Source organism: Leucoraja erinacea, chromosome 14 (genome assembly GCF_028641065.1).
Source record: "Leucoraja erinacea ecotype New England chromosome 14, Leri_hhj_1, whole genome shotgun sequence".
Lineage (NCBI taxonomy): Eukaryota > Metazoa > Chordata > Chondrichthyes > Rajiformes > Rajidae > Leucoraja > Leucoraja erinaceus.
The window spans coordinates 28469348-28486877 of NC_073390.1; the positions used below are offsets into that span (position 1 = coordinate 28469348).

General features: G+C 43.5%; 1 protein-coding gene across 1 annotated transcript; it reads right to left on the bottom strand.

Annotated features, from left to right (window-relative positions):
- Positions 1 to 1983: 1983 nt before the first annotated feature.
- Positions 1984 to 13500, bottom strand: LOC129703475 (E3 ubiquitin/ISG15 ligase TRIM25-like). Its single transcript, XM_055645967.1, has 6 exons — positions 12849 to 13500; positions 12661 to 12756; positions 9615 to 9848; positions 7828 to 7850; positions 6264 to 6391; positions 1984 to 3540 (listed from the first exon to the last, which is right to left on the bottom strand). The coding sequence occupies exons 1-6, from the start codon at positions 13377 to 13379 to the stop codon at positions 3002 to 3004; spliced, it is 1551 nt and encodes a 516-aa protein (XP_055501942.1). The 5' UTR covers positions 13380 to 13500; the 3' UTR covers positions 1984 to 3001.
- Between the last annotated feature and the right edge of the window lie 4030 nt (positions 13501 to 17530).

Genomic DNA, 17530 nt, shown 5'->3' on the forward strand with positions numbered 1-17530 from the left:
GATAAAGTGAATGGTCAGTTGTTTCCCCCAGGGTAACCGAGTTCAAAATAGAGGGCATAGATTTAAAGTGAGGTGAAAGATTTTAAAAGGGATCCGAAAGACAACTTTTCTCACACAAGGAGGTGGGAATGTGGAACGAACTGCCAGATGAACTGGTAGAGCCAGGTACAATGAATGTTTAAAATACATTTGGACAGATATGTAATGGGTTAGAGGGATATGGGGCAAAGGGACCAGCTCAGGTAAACATCTTGGTTGGCTGAGTTGACTTGGGCCTGTTTCGATGCTGTACGACTCCATGAAAGAAAATGGGGAGAGAGAAAAAGATCACCTTTACTCATGTTTAAGATAGAATTGCAGATGCTGGAAAAATTGAAGGTAGACAAAAATGCTGGAGAAACTCAGCAGGTGAGGTAGCATCTATGGAGAGAAGGAATAGGTGAAGTTTCGGGTTGAGACCCTTCTTCTGATTGATGTGGGGGTGGGGGCGGGAAGAAGAAAGGAAGAGGAAAATGCAGTAGGCTGTGGGAGAGCCGGGAAGGGGAGGGAAAGGAGGGAGAAAGCAAAGACTATTGGAAATTGGAGGTCAATGTTCATACCACTGGGGTGTAAACTACCCAAGCGAAATATGAGGTGCTGCTCCTCCAATTTGCGGTGGGACTCACTATGGCCATGGAGGAGACCCAGGTCAGAAAGGTCGGATTCAGAATGGGAGGGGGAGTTGCAGTGCTGAGCCACCGGGAGATAAGGTTGGTTAATGCGAACTGAGCGGAGGTGTTGGGCGAAGCGAACGCCAAGCCTGCGCTTGGTCTCACCGATGTAGAGCATATACACATTAGCAATCTCACGTGACAAGGTCAAACATTAGAGAGCATCCATCTGTAGAAGGGTCTCGACCCGAATCATCACCGTTTCCTTCTCTCCAGAGATGCTGCCTTTCTCTGAGTTACTCCAGCTTTTTGTGTCTATCCTCGGTTTAAACCAGCATCTGCAGTTCCTTCTTACACATCATGATATTGGAACTTGACCCTCCGGTCGGGAACAGCTTATTTGCTCACACTTATTTTTATTGGGAGGAAAACACTATGTGTCAGATGGTGTAATCTGGTAGGAAATAAAGCAATTTAGTGGGGGATATTACCGGATTGCATTGGAGGTAGTAATGGAATAGATATTCACAAATCACTACATTTATTTATAAGGTTTTAAAAATTAAGCAAAGCAAGTCATATGTTGATTTTCAGAGGGATAGAATTGTTTTAAAGCTAATTTATAGCATGGTTTGTACACAGTGTACAATTCTCTGTACATTATTATTATTAAAAGCATGAGGTGTCATTAGATTTGAAGATAATACCAAGACTGTGAAGCAGATATCAAAAGGTAAAAAAGCTGGCAAAAGAAGTCTGATACAATCAGGGTCTTCGAGTCACTTGAAGGTCTCAAAGCGTGCAAAAAAACCAAAACATAAATTAATCTTAGAATAATCCTAAAATATGTAACTCTCTCAGACACAGGTGAAACAAATAGCAAAGATACATTTCTGAGGCAGTTTATGGGGAGCTACATGAAAGAGAAAGGAACTGAGGATACAATTATGTGGTTAGAGAAAAGATGAGCCTCATGTGAATGTAGGAGTGTTAGTAAAACCAGTTAGATAATGTGGCCTGTGTGTGGTAGACTCAAATGCAGTTTGAAGGTTTCTTTCTCTTAAACTTAATGTGAAGTTTTCAAATAATGCAATCTTTGAATTATGTTTGTGTGTGCTGAAAGTGCAGTTTTACTTTCTTATGCATTCTCACATTTAACACACTTCCAAGAAATTAATAACAATCATTCTAAACGTGAAGGCAGATTCCTTGCGAGGGGACCACAGTAATGTGGCACTTATTTAAAAACTTCTTGAGGGTGATTACATCTGTACTTGTAGAAAGGCAAGGGGCAATCAGTAGAACCAGAAAACCACACATCACCATTCACAAATGAACGCCAGATCTCTTTATTCAAGAACAAAAAACATTTCAAAAAACAAGCTTCATACGATCCAAAGCATTCCTTTACATATGCAACGTGTGCAGGTAGCCCACCAAAAGAATAGCCCTTTCCCGTGATAGTTTTGCTTCCGAGACAACACACTGGCACACAATTAACTGGAACACAATTTGGATAGCAGCAAAAGGATTGGTCCAAGTCAGCATGGATTTGTGAAGGGGAAATCCTGCATGACTAATCCTCTGGAATTTTTTTGAGGCTGTGACAAGTAAAATGGACGAAGGCGAGCCAGCGGCTGTAGTGTATCGGGACGTTCTGCCTGTCTGATATTTATGCACATCACTAAGTGAATAATTTGATTTGCTAGATCTATAAAATAGGCGTCTAAGTTTTCACGCAAACCAAATGAAGATAATTCTGGCCATATTCTGACCTATTTCTTTAACAAAGACAGGCCACTTTCCCCTTGAACTAACCACCACACCCAGGGTTCCCCTTAAAATCCAATTATCTGTTTTTCCTGCTCAGTTATCCAATTCTGTTTCATGTTCACATGTTCACAAGGATATCACATGGAAGTGTTGAGACTGGATCCACACGGTTTACCTTCAGTGATCCTTAACAGGATTAAAAAGCATTTGGGCAGCGAACAAAAAAAAATGAGACCTTTGCTTGAAGAGAAAAGTGTTGTCAAGTGACACCATGGAAAATAGAATGAAGCACCCAACACAAATATACTTTCAAAAGCACTGAATGAAAGGGTTGTTTCCAGCAGAACATGGAATGCAGCACAAGCCTACCGCTGGATTTCAAATACCTGAACCTTTTGTGAGGACCACTTCTTCGTGCTGTTGATGGCTGTTGTGGTCTGTGTCCCCAGGCAGAGGAAGCTGCAAGATCAGAAGATTGGGATCTCTGAGCCACAGGCCGATGATGTTCTGCATCTTTCCTGGTAAAATGAACGAGATGGTGGGATGCTGGTCATGCTACATAGCGGCCCTGATACAAATTACTTCAGGGCAGCCAGGGACAGAGTGACACCAGTTCGAAGCCGCAGTGCTGGGTGGAGCGGTTCAGTGAATGTTCCATGGAAGGTGTACAACAAGGTGATTATTCTGCCTGACACACTGTAAAAGGAGACAATACCACCTTCAAAATCTACAAAAACTCCCACCGTGGATGGTTTCCCTGCAAACTCGGCAATCCTCTTCCCATTGTGTAGGCTTGAAAGGACGTATGGACCTGAATGGATGCACCAGGACTTCTTGTTAAATCCCAGCAGGCATTCATCTCCCTCCCCCTTTCTGCTGATGCTGGTGTAGCAAACTCCAATGCTCCAGGCACCACCACCCTCCCTCACCTCTACCTCCCAGTAGGATCGGCCGCAGCTCACACACTGTGTGCCAAGGATCTGAGGCCATCGATCAAACCTGTGGGCACTTCTTTGAAACAGCTGTATTTGGCTCGATGCGGACACAGTTCGGTTGTTGTCTGTCAGGAGGAGGTAAGGATTGGCCGTGTCTGGATCCAGAGTCGGTGTCTGCCCATCTGTGAATGAAAGGAGGCAATGGCATCATTGGCTTTCGACCACACATGACTGAGACCTCAAGGCATTCCCAATACTTGGCCCAGAAAATGCTTTCTGTAGCAAACCTACAGAAGGTAGGTTTAAGGGCAGCACAGCGATAGAGTTGCTGCCTTACAGCGCTTACAGCACCACAGACTCGGGTTCGATCCAGACTACGGGCCTGCCTGTACGGAGTTTGTACGTTCTCCCCATCACCGCGTGGGTTTTCTCTGAGATATTCAGTTTCCTCCCACACTCCAAAGACGTACAGGTATGTAGATAAATTGGCTTGGTAAATGTAAAAATTCTCCTTAGTGTGTGTAGGATAATGTTAATATGCGGGCATCGCTGGTCGGCATGGACTCGGTGGGCCGAAGGGCCCGTTTCCACACTGTATCTCTAAACTAAACCCGTGAATATTGCACATCGGAAGAACAATCTTTCAGATAAAATGTTAAACCAATGTTCCTTTAGCCCTCAAATATTCCCCGCTGCTGTTTGAAGAACCGGGGGGGGGGGGGGCTATCCCTGTTTTCCTGGATACATTTGTCCTTTACCCATCATTACCAAGAAAGATTATCTAATCATTCATTTAACTTTGTGGAAATTACATACCATGTTTTCTTGGTCAACATTCATTAGCATTTTGCTAGCTATAAAATACCCTGGATGACCAGAGTCCTGGGATTTTTTAACTTCCAGGTAGTGAATTCCAGACCCCATACCCCCTCGTCAAAAGCCTTCCCTCAGATGCATTTTGTTTTGAATGACCTTTGATCTTTGAACTCTTTGTAAGGGAAATAGGCACTTCTGGATCCCTCATTACTCTATGCACCCAAATTTAGCTTTGCCTCATTTTCTCCAAATCTTAGTCATAGCTATCATTTCAAAACTCAAACATTCCTATACATCTTCAATCCCATTGCCTATTTCCTGTAATGTGGTGACCAAGACTACAGGCAATAATAACTGTGACCTAATTTATGCTGTTTACAATTCTAACATAAAGTCCCTCTTGTAGCCAATGCCTTGATTAATAAAGGAGAGATTCCCTTTGCCTTTTTAATTTAATTGACTAGACTTACTAACTTCAAGAATCTGTGGCCATCCATTCAAGGTTCCTCTGATCATGCACACTACTCGATATGTACCCATTTACTGTACATTCCCTTATGCATCTCTCCAAATGCATCTCTCTGCACTACTCTGGCTTAAATTCCATTTGACATGGCTTTGTACAACTGATCAGATCATCTATATTTTCCCTCAGTCTAAACCCTTCCTGCTTGCTGAGAGCTTTTTTTTTGGATCAGACTGCACACAGGACCTTGTCTAAAGCTTTGTTAAAATATCGGTATATTGCATCAAACACAATGGCCTTGTCAACATTTCTTGTCACAAAAGGATTCAAATCAAATTCAATCAGGCAAAATCTCCCCTTCACAAAACCATGTTGACTTCAGCCTATTTTATTATGTGCATGTAAGTACTCGGAAACCTCATCCTTTATAACGGATTCTACAATCTTGACCACTGAAGTCAGACTAATCGGCCTATAGTTTCACCTCAGTTCCTTCTTGAACAGTAGAAAAACATTTACAATTTTCCAATCTTCTGGAACCACTCCTGACTCTAATGATTCTTGAAAGAACATTAGTAAAACCTCCACAATCTCTAAAGCTACCTCTTTCAGAACCCTGGGATGTTGTCCATCTGACTTATCCACCATCAGAAACTTTCAGCTTCAGACCTTCCTGCTTAAGTAAGTTCTTTTTTAACTGAGTTGTATGCAAAAGGAATTTCACTGTACCCTAGGTACACGTGACAATAAAGCATAATTGAAACATTAAAAATCAAACCCAAAGCCTCTACAATATTTTCAATTGCTTCCATCAACATTATCTAGGTCTGGATGATATGTTAGCAGGATCATGGAATGAGGGCAAAGTAAATATCAAATGGGTAATCTCAATGCGTAGGTTTCAGGATGAATGTGCACAGACAGCACTGGAGGTTAGATTTGAACCTTGGTCACTGGGGTTGTATGGTAGCAGCTCCATGAGCCGTGCCACTGTGCTGCCCTGAACACATTGCTTCATGTTACCAAGTTCTCTATAGGTACGATGGTGAAGTAGTTAAGGGCTCCGGTTTCTTTCCACATGCAAAGACACACAAGCTAGAAGGTTAACCTGCTGCTGTAAATTGCCCTAGTGTGCACGAGTGGTTGAATATAGGGGAAATTGATAGGAACACAAGGAGAATAAAATGGGTGGACACAAAATGCTGGAGTAACTCAGCGGGACAGGCAGCATCTCTGGAGAGAAGGAATGGGTGACGCATCTGCAGTTCTTTCCTACACTAAAAATAAAATGGGATTAGAGTAATGTGTGATGGTCAGCATGAAATTGATGGGCCACAGGGTCTGTTTCAATGCTGTGGGATTTTATGTTACTATATAAAAAATAATGGAAATAGGGGGAAATGTTTGCAATCGTCTGCAGTGAATGCAGTCATTGTGTACAATTGACAAAAATGCTCTGTTTGTGGTCAAAAATACATTGGGGTAGTTGAAAACTGAATGGAAGGAGTTGAAAATTAAATTGATAATATTAGCAGAGATGCGTGACATTGGAAGGAAGATTTACGACCTGGAGGATGTCCTACTGCAGAGTGCTTGAATAAAAGATTTGTGTAAGGTACTTACAAAGCTGGACCATCATCTCTCTGTCCCTCACCTCTTCGGTCCTTTCATTTGTACCTCTTATTCGGTCCATTATTTGTGTCTCACCTGTGTAAGGTGTGGGTACAAACGGCAGTGAGACATCCTTGAACCTAAAAAATAAATGTTTACACAGTGAAACTAGTTTTAGCTAGAACAATGAGTGTTACTATACAAAGATTTATTAAAAACTTGACTCGGCAAGAACAAATCCTAAATTGGGTATAAAAACTGAGGAGCCTCCTATACAGGTTCAATCCTAGAGAGGTTACATATTCAAGAGAATAAGATACTTACATTTCTCTACATTTAGCCGAGACTCAAAAGCAGCTCAATGTCCAGGAATGCTTGGTTTCTCCTGCCACAGGTACTGCCTGACCTGCTGAGCTTTTCAACATTTTCTGTTTTTATTTCAGAGTTCCAGTACCTGCTGTTTATTGATTTTTAATATAAATTTTAATTCTGCCTGGTACAAGAATTATCTCATGCCCACTGCCTTCATCCTCTTTGGTGATAAAAGTCATAGTTATGTGCAGTGCAGCCCAAGCAAATAACTGCAGTGCATTCTACACACTGCACATGCTGCTGCCATTGTGCAGTGGTGGTGAAAGGTTAAGATGTGGGAAATCAAATGTTATTTTGTGTACATCTTTTCAGTGAGACTGGTTTCTTCAGCTTAAAAAGCTGACATTCCTGTCACTTGTCATTCCTGTTTCCCCCATTAAATGAAACTACAGCGGTTAAAAAACAGTCCATTACCCACAAAATATAAAGAGCACAAAAAAACAGAATGTCAGTCCTGCAGAACCACCACATCACAATGCTGAAACATTGATAGATAACTATCGACGCACTGGGTTTGTGGCAGTGAACTGGGACAAATTTGTGCTGTTATGCTTATAAGCTGTCGATTCTAGGTCAATAAGCCAGTTCGGTATTCCGAAAAACGCAAGGAATCGTGGGGTTTTTCAAAGGTCATTTGAGAATTTTAAAAGCCTGGTAGCGGGGGAGAGTGGGGTGTAACAGCAAGAAAAAGGGAGTAGATGCGAGTGGGACACGGGGAGACGTGGGGGAAGAGAGGTCCGTGGACGGGAGTGTCGGCCCCGACCCGTAGGCAGTGCGGAGGGGAGGCGTCGGCCCCAGCTCGACTCTGCCTGTCCTGCCAGCAGGACGGGCGGGGTTGAGCTGGAGTGGGTGCTTCTTTTCCGTAGCACCTGTAGTGCCTGCGGGCCTGGGCTGCCGCTGCGACAGGCCAGCGCCCCGCCAGGACAGGCAAAGCCAAGCTGGAGCACCCCCTCCCCCTCCGCTGCCCCCAGATGGGACACTCGGGAGGGGACGGGGACGGCCCAGCGGCGGCTGGATAGGGACGAGACGCAAGTCTGCAACAGTGCAGCGGCATGGCTGCCGCAAGTGTTTAGCCCGAGCGACCTAGGATCTGTGTATGCGCAGTCGGAATACTGAACTTCCCTTTGCAAAATGTAAACTTTTATGATTAGTTTGTAATTAATATCATTGTATTACTGATGATATCGAACTAATTTTTACTTACCGCTTAGCAATGGAGTTAAATTCCTGAAACAAGAAATAGAAAACAGACGTAAACAACATAGAACATGAAGTGGAAAAATCATCTTGCATTTACCCACAATGTACTTTAGCATAAATAACATGCCAGGTTCCTCAAAGAATTGTCAAGCCTCAATGGAAGACACTAAAACGGAAGAATAGCTGTAAAGAAAGCCAAGAAGTACAGGCAAGAGTGAGATACAAGCAGGAGCCAAACTACACCGATCGATTTCTCTGACAGTCTGCTGCAAGGCGAATGTACGGACAGATTTAAAGATTTGGGCAAGAATTTTAAATTTACTGCACTTGGAGATGGACAGAGAGTAGACTCAGTATAGTGTAGTAAATGGTGGAGAAGGAGAGGCAAAACCAGGGCCCTTAATATTGATCGCAGCAGTGACAAAGCCATGGATTACGGTTTCAACAGCTGCTGGCTGCAATGGAAGCAAGCAGCAGTTCCAGCTGCAACTCTGCATCTAAATTCAAAAAAGCCACAATGGTTTCAATTTTTTTTAACTCATTAAACAAATCATAAAAGGAATAAATGTAAAATGATCAAGGAATTTAGTGGAAGTTGTAGATTTGAGTTCCATTTCCCCTTAATATTTAAATTGGATAATCTATCCACATGTAAATGACTGATAGGTGGCTCAATAGCACAGAAGCTGCAGAGGAAGATGGCAGAGCATCAGAGCTGGCTGTCATCAACTTGCACACGGATCATTAACCAAACTGTAACAGAGAGGAAACCTCTACACAAATATCCAGCCACCCAGTTTTCTCACCTTGCACTGTAGTTTGGAGCACAGGATAAGCAGCCTACATAAGCATTAAATAGAAGCAGAGCCAGTCAATAGGAAGGTGATGAAATGAATTTTGTATCAAGTTGAGTAACTAAATTATTTCTTCATAGCACTGATGCATTAACTGTTCTCACCCGGGAATTAGTGGAATACATTTCAGCCAGCCAGACCTTTTGCAGACAGAATCAAGGAAAGTACAGCCCCACTTTAAACAATTAACACAAAGGTGGCGATTATCCTTAACTTTGAAGGATGATTATGCAAGGTAAATATTCCCCTCACATCTGGCATGCAATATTCCCATTGCCAATAGTTTTTATTACCCAATTATCCCATTGCCAATAGTTTTTATTATCCAGACATCCCTTCAAGTAATGCACATCCCTGATATTCTCCTCCTGCACTCATCCACCTAGTTTTCTTCTCCCTTTATTCACCCCTCCCAAACTCCCCCCTCCTCACCTGGTTTTATCTGCCCATGATTACTTCCACACCTGGTTCCACCCATCGCCCTCTATTCCCACTCTCCAGCCTTGTACTGTTATTCACTCACAATCTTTCCTCATTCCTGCGTCAGGGCCTCGATCTGCAACATTGACTTACACCTTTTGCTGGAAGTGATGATCAATTCATTGAGTTCTTCCAAGGTTCTGTTTTTAGTTCTAGATTCCAGCATCTGCCTATCTTGGCTCACATAACTGGCTATCATTTGAGTGATGAGACCAATGAACTGGTCATTAATCGCTTTATTAAAAAAGGAGAAGCTCATAGGGAAATTGGAAGATCAAATGTAAGTATGCCGAGATAAACTGACACAAGTATAGAAAATTTGGCCGACTTTCCAACAAACTACTATCTACTCTTCACAATGAAAAGTTGTGAATATGGGGAATCAACTAATTAAATATAATCAATTATATTTAATACAAACACATATGTCATTGTAATTAAAGTCTTTTTGCATTACCTCAATAAACAGGATGTCTTCATTTTTCTCTGAAAGATTTTTGAGATGGGTCAGAGATTCCTCAAATTCTTTCATCAAATTCTGGAGAGCAAGGATCCTACCATCAATCTCTGATGTTACGCGAATCTGCTCCTTATTCAAGTGTTCAAAAGCCTCTTTCTCCTCTTCTTCAATCTGCTGCCTGAGAGCCTTATATTTCTTTTCGATGTTTATTTTCTTCGTCTTCATCGCTTCCTTCATTAAGGAAATATTAGTGATTGGACACAGTTCATCACGTCACTGGCATCAGCTACTGCTCAATTGGTGGCTTACTAGTCCCAGTCAGAAGATAGTGGGGGAAACAAATTGGTGAAAACCCTCAGTGGTAAGGGAATATTGCATTAACAAAGGTGTGATCTTTTGGCTGAACCATTACTTTGATGCCCAACATGTTTTCTCAAGGAAAATAAAATTTAAATGTTTTCCTCATGAGCTCCTCACAACTAATCTCTCTCAAGATTGTCCAGTGATTAACTCATTGCCGCACAAGCTGTTGTTGGACACAAATTGGTTACATGCTTACTACAGAACAGAAACCACTTGTCAAACGCAACAGATCACAAGATAATTTTTCTACATCTTCGAACAAAAAGATGGAATTAAATGCAGAAGAAAATTTATATCATCTAATGAAAAAAAATGTAGATACTGCAAATATTGACACACTGATCTGTTTTGTAGTAAATGCCTACGACACACTGATCTGATTTATAGTAAATGCCTACTATGTTCTGTGTGCTGAAGCAAAGCAAGAATTTCATCATCCTATCAGGGACACATGACAATAAACTCACTTGAACTTGGACTTGAAATATTAAATAAATATACAAAATTATCAAGTCACAGCAGTTGTGGAGAAAGAAACAGACCACAGATAAACACAAAAAGCTGGAGTAACTCAGCAGGACAGGTAGCATCTCTGGAGAGAAGGAATGGGTGACGATTTTGGTGGAAACCCTTCTTCAGACTGGTTAGGTATTAGGGAAACAAGAGATATAGACGATGTGGAATGATAACGAACAATGAATGAAAGATATGCAAAAAAGTAACGACGATAAAGGAAAAAGGCCATTGTAAGCCGTTTGCAGGGTGAAAATGAGAAGCTAGTGCGACTTGGGTGGGGGAGGGATAGAGAGAGCGAGGGAATGCAGGGACTACCTGAAGTGAAAAAAATCAATATTCATACCACTGGGCTGTAAGCTGCCAGAACAAAATATGAGATGCTGTTCCTCCAATTTGAGTTTAGTCTCACTCTGACAATGGAGGAGACCAAGGACAGAAAGGTCTGTGTGGAAATGGGAATTAAAGTGTCCAGCAGCTTTGAGATCAGGTTGGTTCATGCGGGCTGAGTGAAGGTGTTCGGCGAAATGATCACCCAGTCTGCGTTTGTCTCGTCGATGCACAAAAGTCCACATCTTGAACAACGGATACAGTAGATGAGATGGGAGAAGGTGCAAGTGAACCTCTGCCGAACCTGAAAGGACTGTCGGCGTCCCTGGACAGTCGAGGGAGGAGGTATAGCGACAGGTGTTGCATCTTCCGCGGTTGCAGGGGAATGTACCTGGGGAGGGGATGGTTTGGGTGGGAAGGGATGAGTTAACCAGGGAGCTGTGGAGGGAACAGTCTCTGCGGAAGGCGGAAAGGGGTGGAGATGGGAAAATTTGGCTAGTGGTGGGATCCCGTTGAAGGTGCCGGAAATTTCGGAAGATTATGTGTTGTATGCGATGGCTGATGGGGTAGATGGCAAGGACTAGGGGGACTATCGCTGTTGAGACTAGAGGGAGGGGGAGCAAGGGCAGAGCTGCGGGGTACTGAGGAGACACAAGTGAGGGCCTCATCTATGATGGGTGAGGGGAACCCCTGTTCCCTAAAGAATGAGGACTTCTCGGATGTTCTAGAATGGAACACCTTATCTTGGGCGCAGATGCGGTGTAGACGGAGGAATTGGGAGTAAGGGATAGAGTCTTTGTGGGAAACAGGGTGGGAAGAAGTGTAGTCGAGATAGTTCTGGGAGTCAGTGGGTTTGTAATAGACATCAGTCAATAGTCTATTTCTCATGATGGAGACTGTGAGATCAAGAAACAGAACACATTTTACTTGCTCGGGTGGAAGTTAACTTATCAAGTTGTTGGTCTAGTTTTCTTTTGTGACCACTGCCCAGTCCATCATCGGCTCTGACCTCCCCACCATCGAAGGGATCTATTGCAGTCGCTGCCTCAAAAAGGCTGCCGACATCATCAAGGACTCACACCATCCTAGCCACACACTCGTCTGTCCGCTGTCATCAGGTAGAAGGTACAGGAGCCCAAAATCCGGTTTCACTGTCCTATCCGGGACACATGACGATAAACTCTCTTGACTTGACTTTTGTCTACAGAGGTGCTAGTCCATCTGGTCTACCCACCTTCAGACCTTTCAACTTCCCAAATATCTTCTCCTTAAGGGATGTAATGGTGAGGCTTTGTGGCAGGCCCGACTTGCCCGCCGCGCACCGACAGAGGACCCGGCTCGACCACCGTAGACTCCAAATCGTCCCCGAGCCACCGAGAGGAGGAACGGAGAGAGGTGGGCCACTGAGAACAAAGGGGGAACCGGGGGGGGCTATGTGGAAGCGTGGTGTCGAGAACAAAGAGGGATGTGAGAGGGTGGAGAGGAGGGGGCTTGATGCCACGTGGGGCAATAGGCAGTAAACAGGGCTTTTGTAACTTTGTCAGCGGCAGCAGACGGTGACACTAGTGTACTGCCTATGTTGTAAGACAATAAGGGACCATTCATTAGTAACTGCAACTCTTCTAACTTCCACCTCCTGACTCTTGGATTTCTTATTTTTAAACTCACCTGGGAGAACAAATAAGGTTTCACTTTTATACCTGTTGTTCCAGACGTGGTCTATGGTCACGAGTTTATAGAGAAGGATTTAAATCGAGAACCACGACTTAAGGAAGACAGTGGAAAATCCTGAGCAGGGTACGCCACAATTTAAAATCCACAAAAACGATTTACTCACCAAAGCGTCTTCCTTTTCCTTCTGGAGATCTTTCAGAGCGACTTGCGAGGTTTCAGCGCTGATCCTGAGTTTATCTTGCTGTTCTTCCATGTTATTCTAGCAGAGAGCAGCAAAAAAAAAAGTCACTGTAAGCTTTTAAACAAAACAGTGAAATAAAGAGCAACACACCTCCGCCCGCACACTCGTACACTCAGCTCGTTCACTGCCTCGCTGATGCTGACAACTTCGTGGCCCTTGTGGCTGCCCAGCAACGCGCAGAAGGTGCAGATGCAGGCGGCGTCGTCCTTGCAGTAGATCTCCAGCAGCTTCTGGTGCTCGTCACACCTCCCCGATGCCGCGCAACCCACGGCAGGGTGACCTTCCAGCGTCGCGTCCTCGCCTTGCTGCATCGACGACGTCTGGCACCCAAGGCAGCTTTTCGCAACAGAGTACTTCTTCTCGGTACAGGGGGCGGCGTCCGGGGACATTTCCAGCGCCTTGTACCGCTCCACTATGTTCGCCAGCTGGAAATTCTTCTCCAGGACCGGCCTAACGGCGGAGCCCGCTCGGCATTGCGGGCAGGCGTAAATGCCGGAGTCAGGCTCCCTCCACACCTCCTCCACGCAGGCCCGGCAAAAGCTATGCCTGCAGCTGAGAATGACTGGCTCGGCGAAAATCTCCAGGCAAACGGTGCACGTTAATTCTTCCTCTAACGGTTCTTGCTGGAGAGCGGCAGCCATGTTGAAAGACGTGCGACGGAAATGGCGGGCGGAGAGAGCGCCCGTTACACCGCTCGCTCGGTCCAGCGCACGGAACGTCCCGGGCAGCAACAAACCAAAGATCCAAGAGGAGCTCTTTGCAACAAACCTTCCCCAACGTGAGGGACTGACGACGCCGGAATCCGGAGCAACTACCCGAGGATCTCAGCGGATCACGCAGCATCTGTCGACCAAAGATCTTTGCTGTCGACTGTCCAAGTCAATAGTGTTTTATTGTCACATGTCCCAGTTAGGACAATTAAATTCTTACTTGCTACACAGATTCTCTCCACAGATACTGCCTGACCCACTGAATTCCTGTGGCTGTTGGGTTTTTTTTCTCACTCAACCTTGACCTGGAAATGAAGAACCAACTAAATGGCCCGTTGAGCGGATTGATTTTATTGGTATTTAGATGGGGTTTTTTAACCAACGTCTCTTCAAACTGGATAGATATATATATATGGCGGCGAATCAGGATTCATTGCAGTGCACATCAGTCAGCTGCACACTGCCAATGGAGAGGATTGACGAATGTATAGATAGACAGGAGCCTGCAAATGAGTTTGGAAAGTCTGCAAAGTAATCACGTTGGGTGGTGATACGGGGTGGGGCATAGGGCCATCAAATCTTCCAAACTCGAAATGACAGCAGAAAACTCTAATTAAGTAGCAGCGGCCGAGCATCTGATTTGCCCAATATGCTGAATAAGAATAATCAATTTATGATATGGTCTTCATTTTGTGGAAGAATACATAAAAATATCTTTTGCACAGTTGTTAAAATGACACGGCTTATACATTTTCTGGAATAAATGTCACACCTAATGTGAGGGTTTTTCTCCAACCATGAGGTACCCACTGCCATCACAAACGGTACTCTGGGAAACATGCCCCACATTAGGCCCAATCAAGAGGGTAAGTAATTTAACTTCAATTTGAATGCGGAGCCAGGAGCAAGAGTGTGCTGTGTCAGTCCCAATCCCAGTCGAATTTTGTTTGAGTTTCGAGCCTTCACTTCACTCTCTCTGCCTCGATCTCCCAACTTTTTAATCCCTGCAATCTACCCACTTGATCATTGGACATACAATACCCGAATCCTAGCCCTGATTATATTGTACTTTTGATTATTATTGTTTGTATACTCTGTAGCAAGTAGTTAGGTGGGCGCTATTGAAGCTGATGACTACAAGGGGTGGACTGTAGTGTAAGGGTTAAACAGACAATTTCAGCTAAAATATGGAATGGAGTTATCAGCTAAATTAGCAACCCTACATTTCCATTGCCTCTCGAAAACGTTTCCAGATGCGTTATCTCCTTGCATTTGTGATCATTGCCTGGGAACGCAGTCTTCAAGATTATTCTATGGGAAAGCATAACGTTGGCAAACACAACCCAATAGTTGGGTAGACCACCCGCGCCCCCTGCTGGTAGTAGTGCAGAAACATTGCAGACAAGGGGGGCTTATGATTGGCTCGGGGAGGGGGCAATGGTGCGGTCTGCTCTAATAAGAAATGCCATAAAGATTAGTGCTGGGCGCCCTTTTGGTGAGAGAACCTCAGCCTGTGACCGTGTCGCGAACAGTGCCAGGTGATCAAGAAACATCCCGTGGCGTGCTCTAATGAGTTTGCGAGTGCGTACGGGTTTACGTGAGTGTATGCAGAAACACCCTGTGGCCTCCTCTGCTGTGTACTTCAAGAGAGAGCTCGATAGGGCTCTTGAAGATAGCGGAGTCAGGGGATATGGTGAGAAGGCAGGAACGGGGTACTGATTGGGGATGATTAGCCATGATCACATTGAATGGCGGTGCTGGCTCGAAGGGCCGAATGGCTTACTCCTGCACCTATTGTCTATTGTCTGTGAGTGTGTTCGGGGATAGTCAGGGATACGTGAGTGTATGTACCTTATTTAGTAGTGTAATAAAAAACGGAATCAAAATGTATCTGAATCCAGTGATTTATCGAACACAACATGGTGGAAAATATATTTGGATGGAAAGAATAGATAAGCATGGGTTGTCTTCATTGATACAGTGGAATATAAAAGCAGGAAGTTGTGTTAAAACTGTTAACAGAACCATTTAAACTAGAGCTTGGGTAAAGCATACAGTTTTGGTCAGTGCACTAGCAAGAAGATACAGTATATTTGCAGAGGAGATTTACAAGAATACTGGTAAATAGCATCTGGATTGAAAAGCCTGGGCTAGAGTCTGAAGAAGGGTCTAGACCAGTGGTTCCCAACCTTTTTTTGGCCATGCCCCACCTAATCACCTCTAAAATCCTGATGACCCCCCCCCCCCCATGTGGTGATATATAATTCTTATCATTTAAAAAGTGAACTCCGTTTCAGCTGAAGAAGCTTAAAACGCCAATACCTTGGTTTAAACAAGCTTCAAAAGAACATGGCATCCATGAAAAAGAAAAATGAAATAAACAAAAGACAGTTAAAGTTCTGAGCAAGAAATTACTAAAAAATTGTAAAAAAAAACATTAGGTGGTATTAAAATAATAATAATGATAAATATGATAATAAAAGAGTAACAAAGAGAGAAAAATCAAAATCAAAAATTTGGACCCAGACCTCAGTCGCGCTCAATTGCCCCCCTTAAAAATCAAATTGCCCTCCTGTGGGGCGTACGCCCCACGTTGGGAACCACTGCTCTAACCATTTCCTTCATTTTCCTAACAAACTGACCTGAAGTCATTTTCACCAATATTTTCAGTATTTTGCTGTCTTCCTCTCAGCTGGGACTTTTCCGAAATGCAAAGTCCAATAACTATATATTTAAGCAATAATATTCTATTTAATGTGATCTTGAGAGTACATAACATTTTCTGTGATATTCATACACAACAATGATAAAAAGATCTTTGCTTTGATTGCACCTACCAACATGCATACATTATTATATTACAATTAATATGTACCGAGGGCAAATATTTATTCCAATGCTCCCCATTCCCAATTACTTTTACATTGAAGTGATTGAAATCCAAGTGAAGTTTAAATGGCATCAGAAAAATAAAACCTCTGGAATGGATGATATTCATTATGTGGATGGTTGGAGTCAGTATCAGCACAATTATTATATTAAACTTTGAATCTTCAGATGTCCTGGTTCAAGCTAAAACTAAAGACAAATAATAACCTCCTCACACATTCCCCTGCAAGTAACTCTGTCACTCCTTTAAAATATGCCCCTTCTTTGAACAAGCTCTTAAACATTGCATCTGAATCAGTTTCCATCTGATTCCACTCCTTGAGGATGTTCATCTACATGTTCAATTAATAAAACAATGAGATTGGGGACATTTCCATTCAACCTGTCAAAGGAATTTTTTTGGGGGGGGGGGGGGTTAGAAATAGTCTGAGGTAAACAAACATAATAGTTGAGTGGCAAATGACAATAGTGCTACCCTCCCAATATTTAACCGAAGGAAATAATGGGTTATCGGGGTTGTATGTTGTGACAGACACCTTGCATGTAATTTTAATATTACATTTATCCCATCCACCTGGATATTCTGGATTAATAAATTAAGGTTTTGTCAATTAATTACAAATCAGGATAATTACAAATCAATAACATTAGCCAACTCCGAAATCCGAAGCGCTGAGCATTGGGATCCAGACATCACGGACAACTGGCCTCAGTTCTCAACTCACATCTGGCAGTGCTCACCGTCTGAACGAGGGGCCGCGGAGCATTTTTTAAAGTGGGGGGCCTGAGCGATTACTGGTCTTGCGGGTACCCGGTGAGGGAGTGAAGCGACCGAGTGGGGGGAGGGGTACACCCCTCCCACAGTAGGGACTTTTTGAAATTTGATGTATTCAAATCATGTTTTAGTGCATTGTAGAAGTATGATTTCAATGTTTTCTGTTTGAAGTATTTTTAAGAAGTAACTTTGTAAGGGGTAACTTTTTCCGCACAAAGGGTGGTGGGTGTATGGAACAAGCTGCCAGAGGAGGTAGCTGGGACATGTTGGCAGGTGTGGGCAAGTTGGGCCGAAGGGCCTGTTTTCATACTGTATCACTCTATGTCTACATTATACCTCCACCATGCATGAATGCTTCAAAATCAAGTGGTCGTTTTATTGCCATATATACTCAAGCATAGAAACATTGAAAATAGGT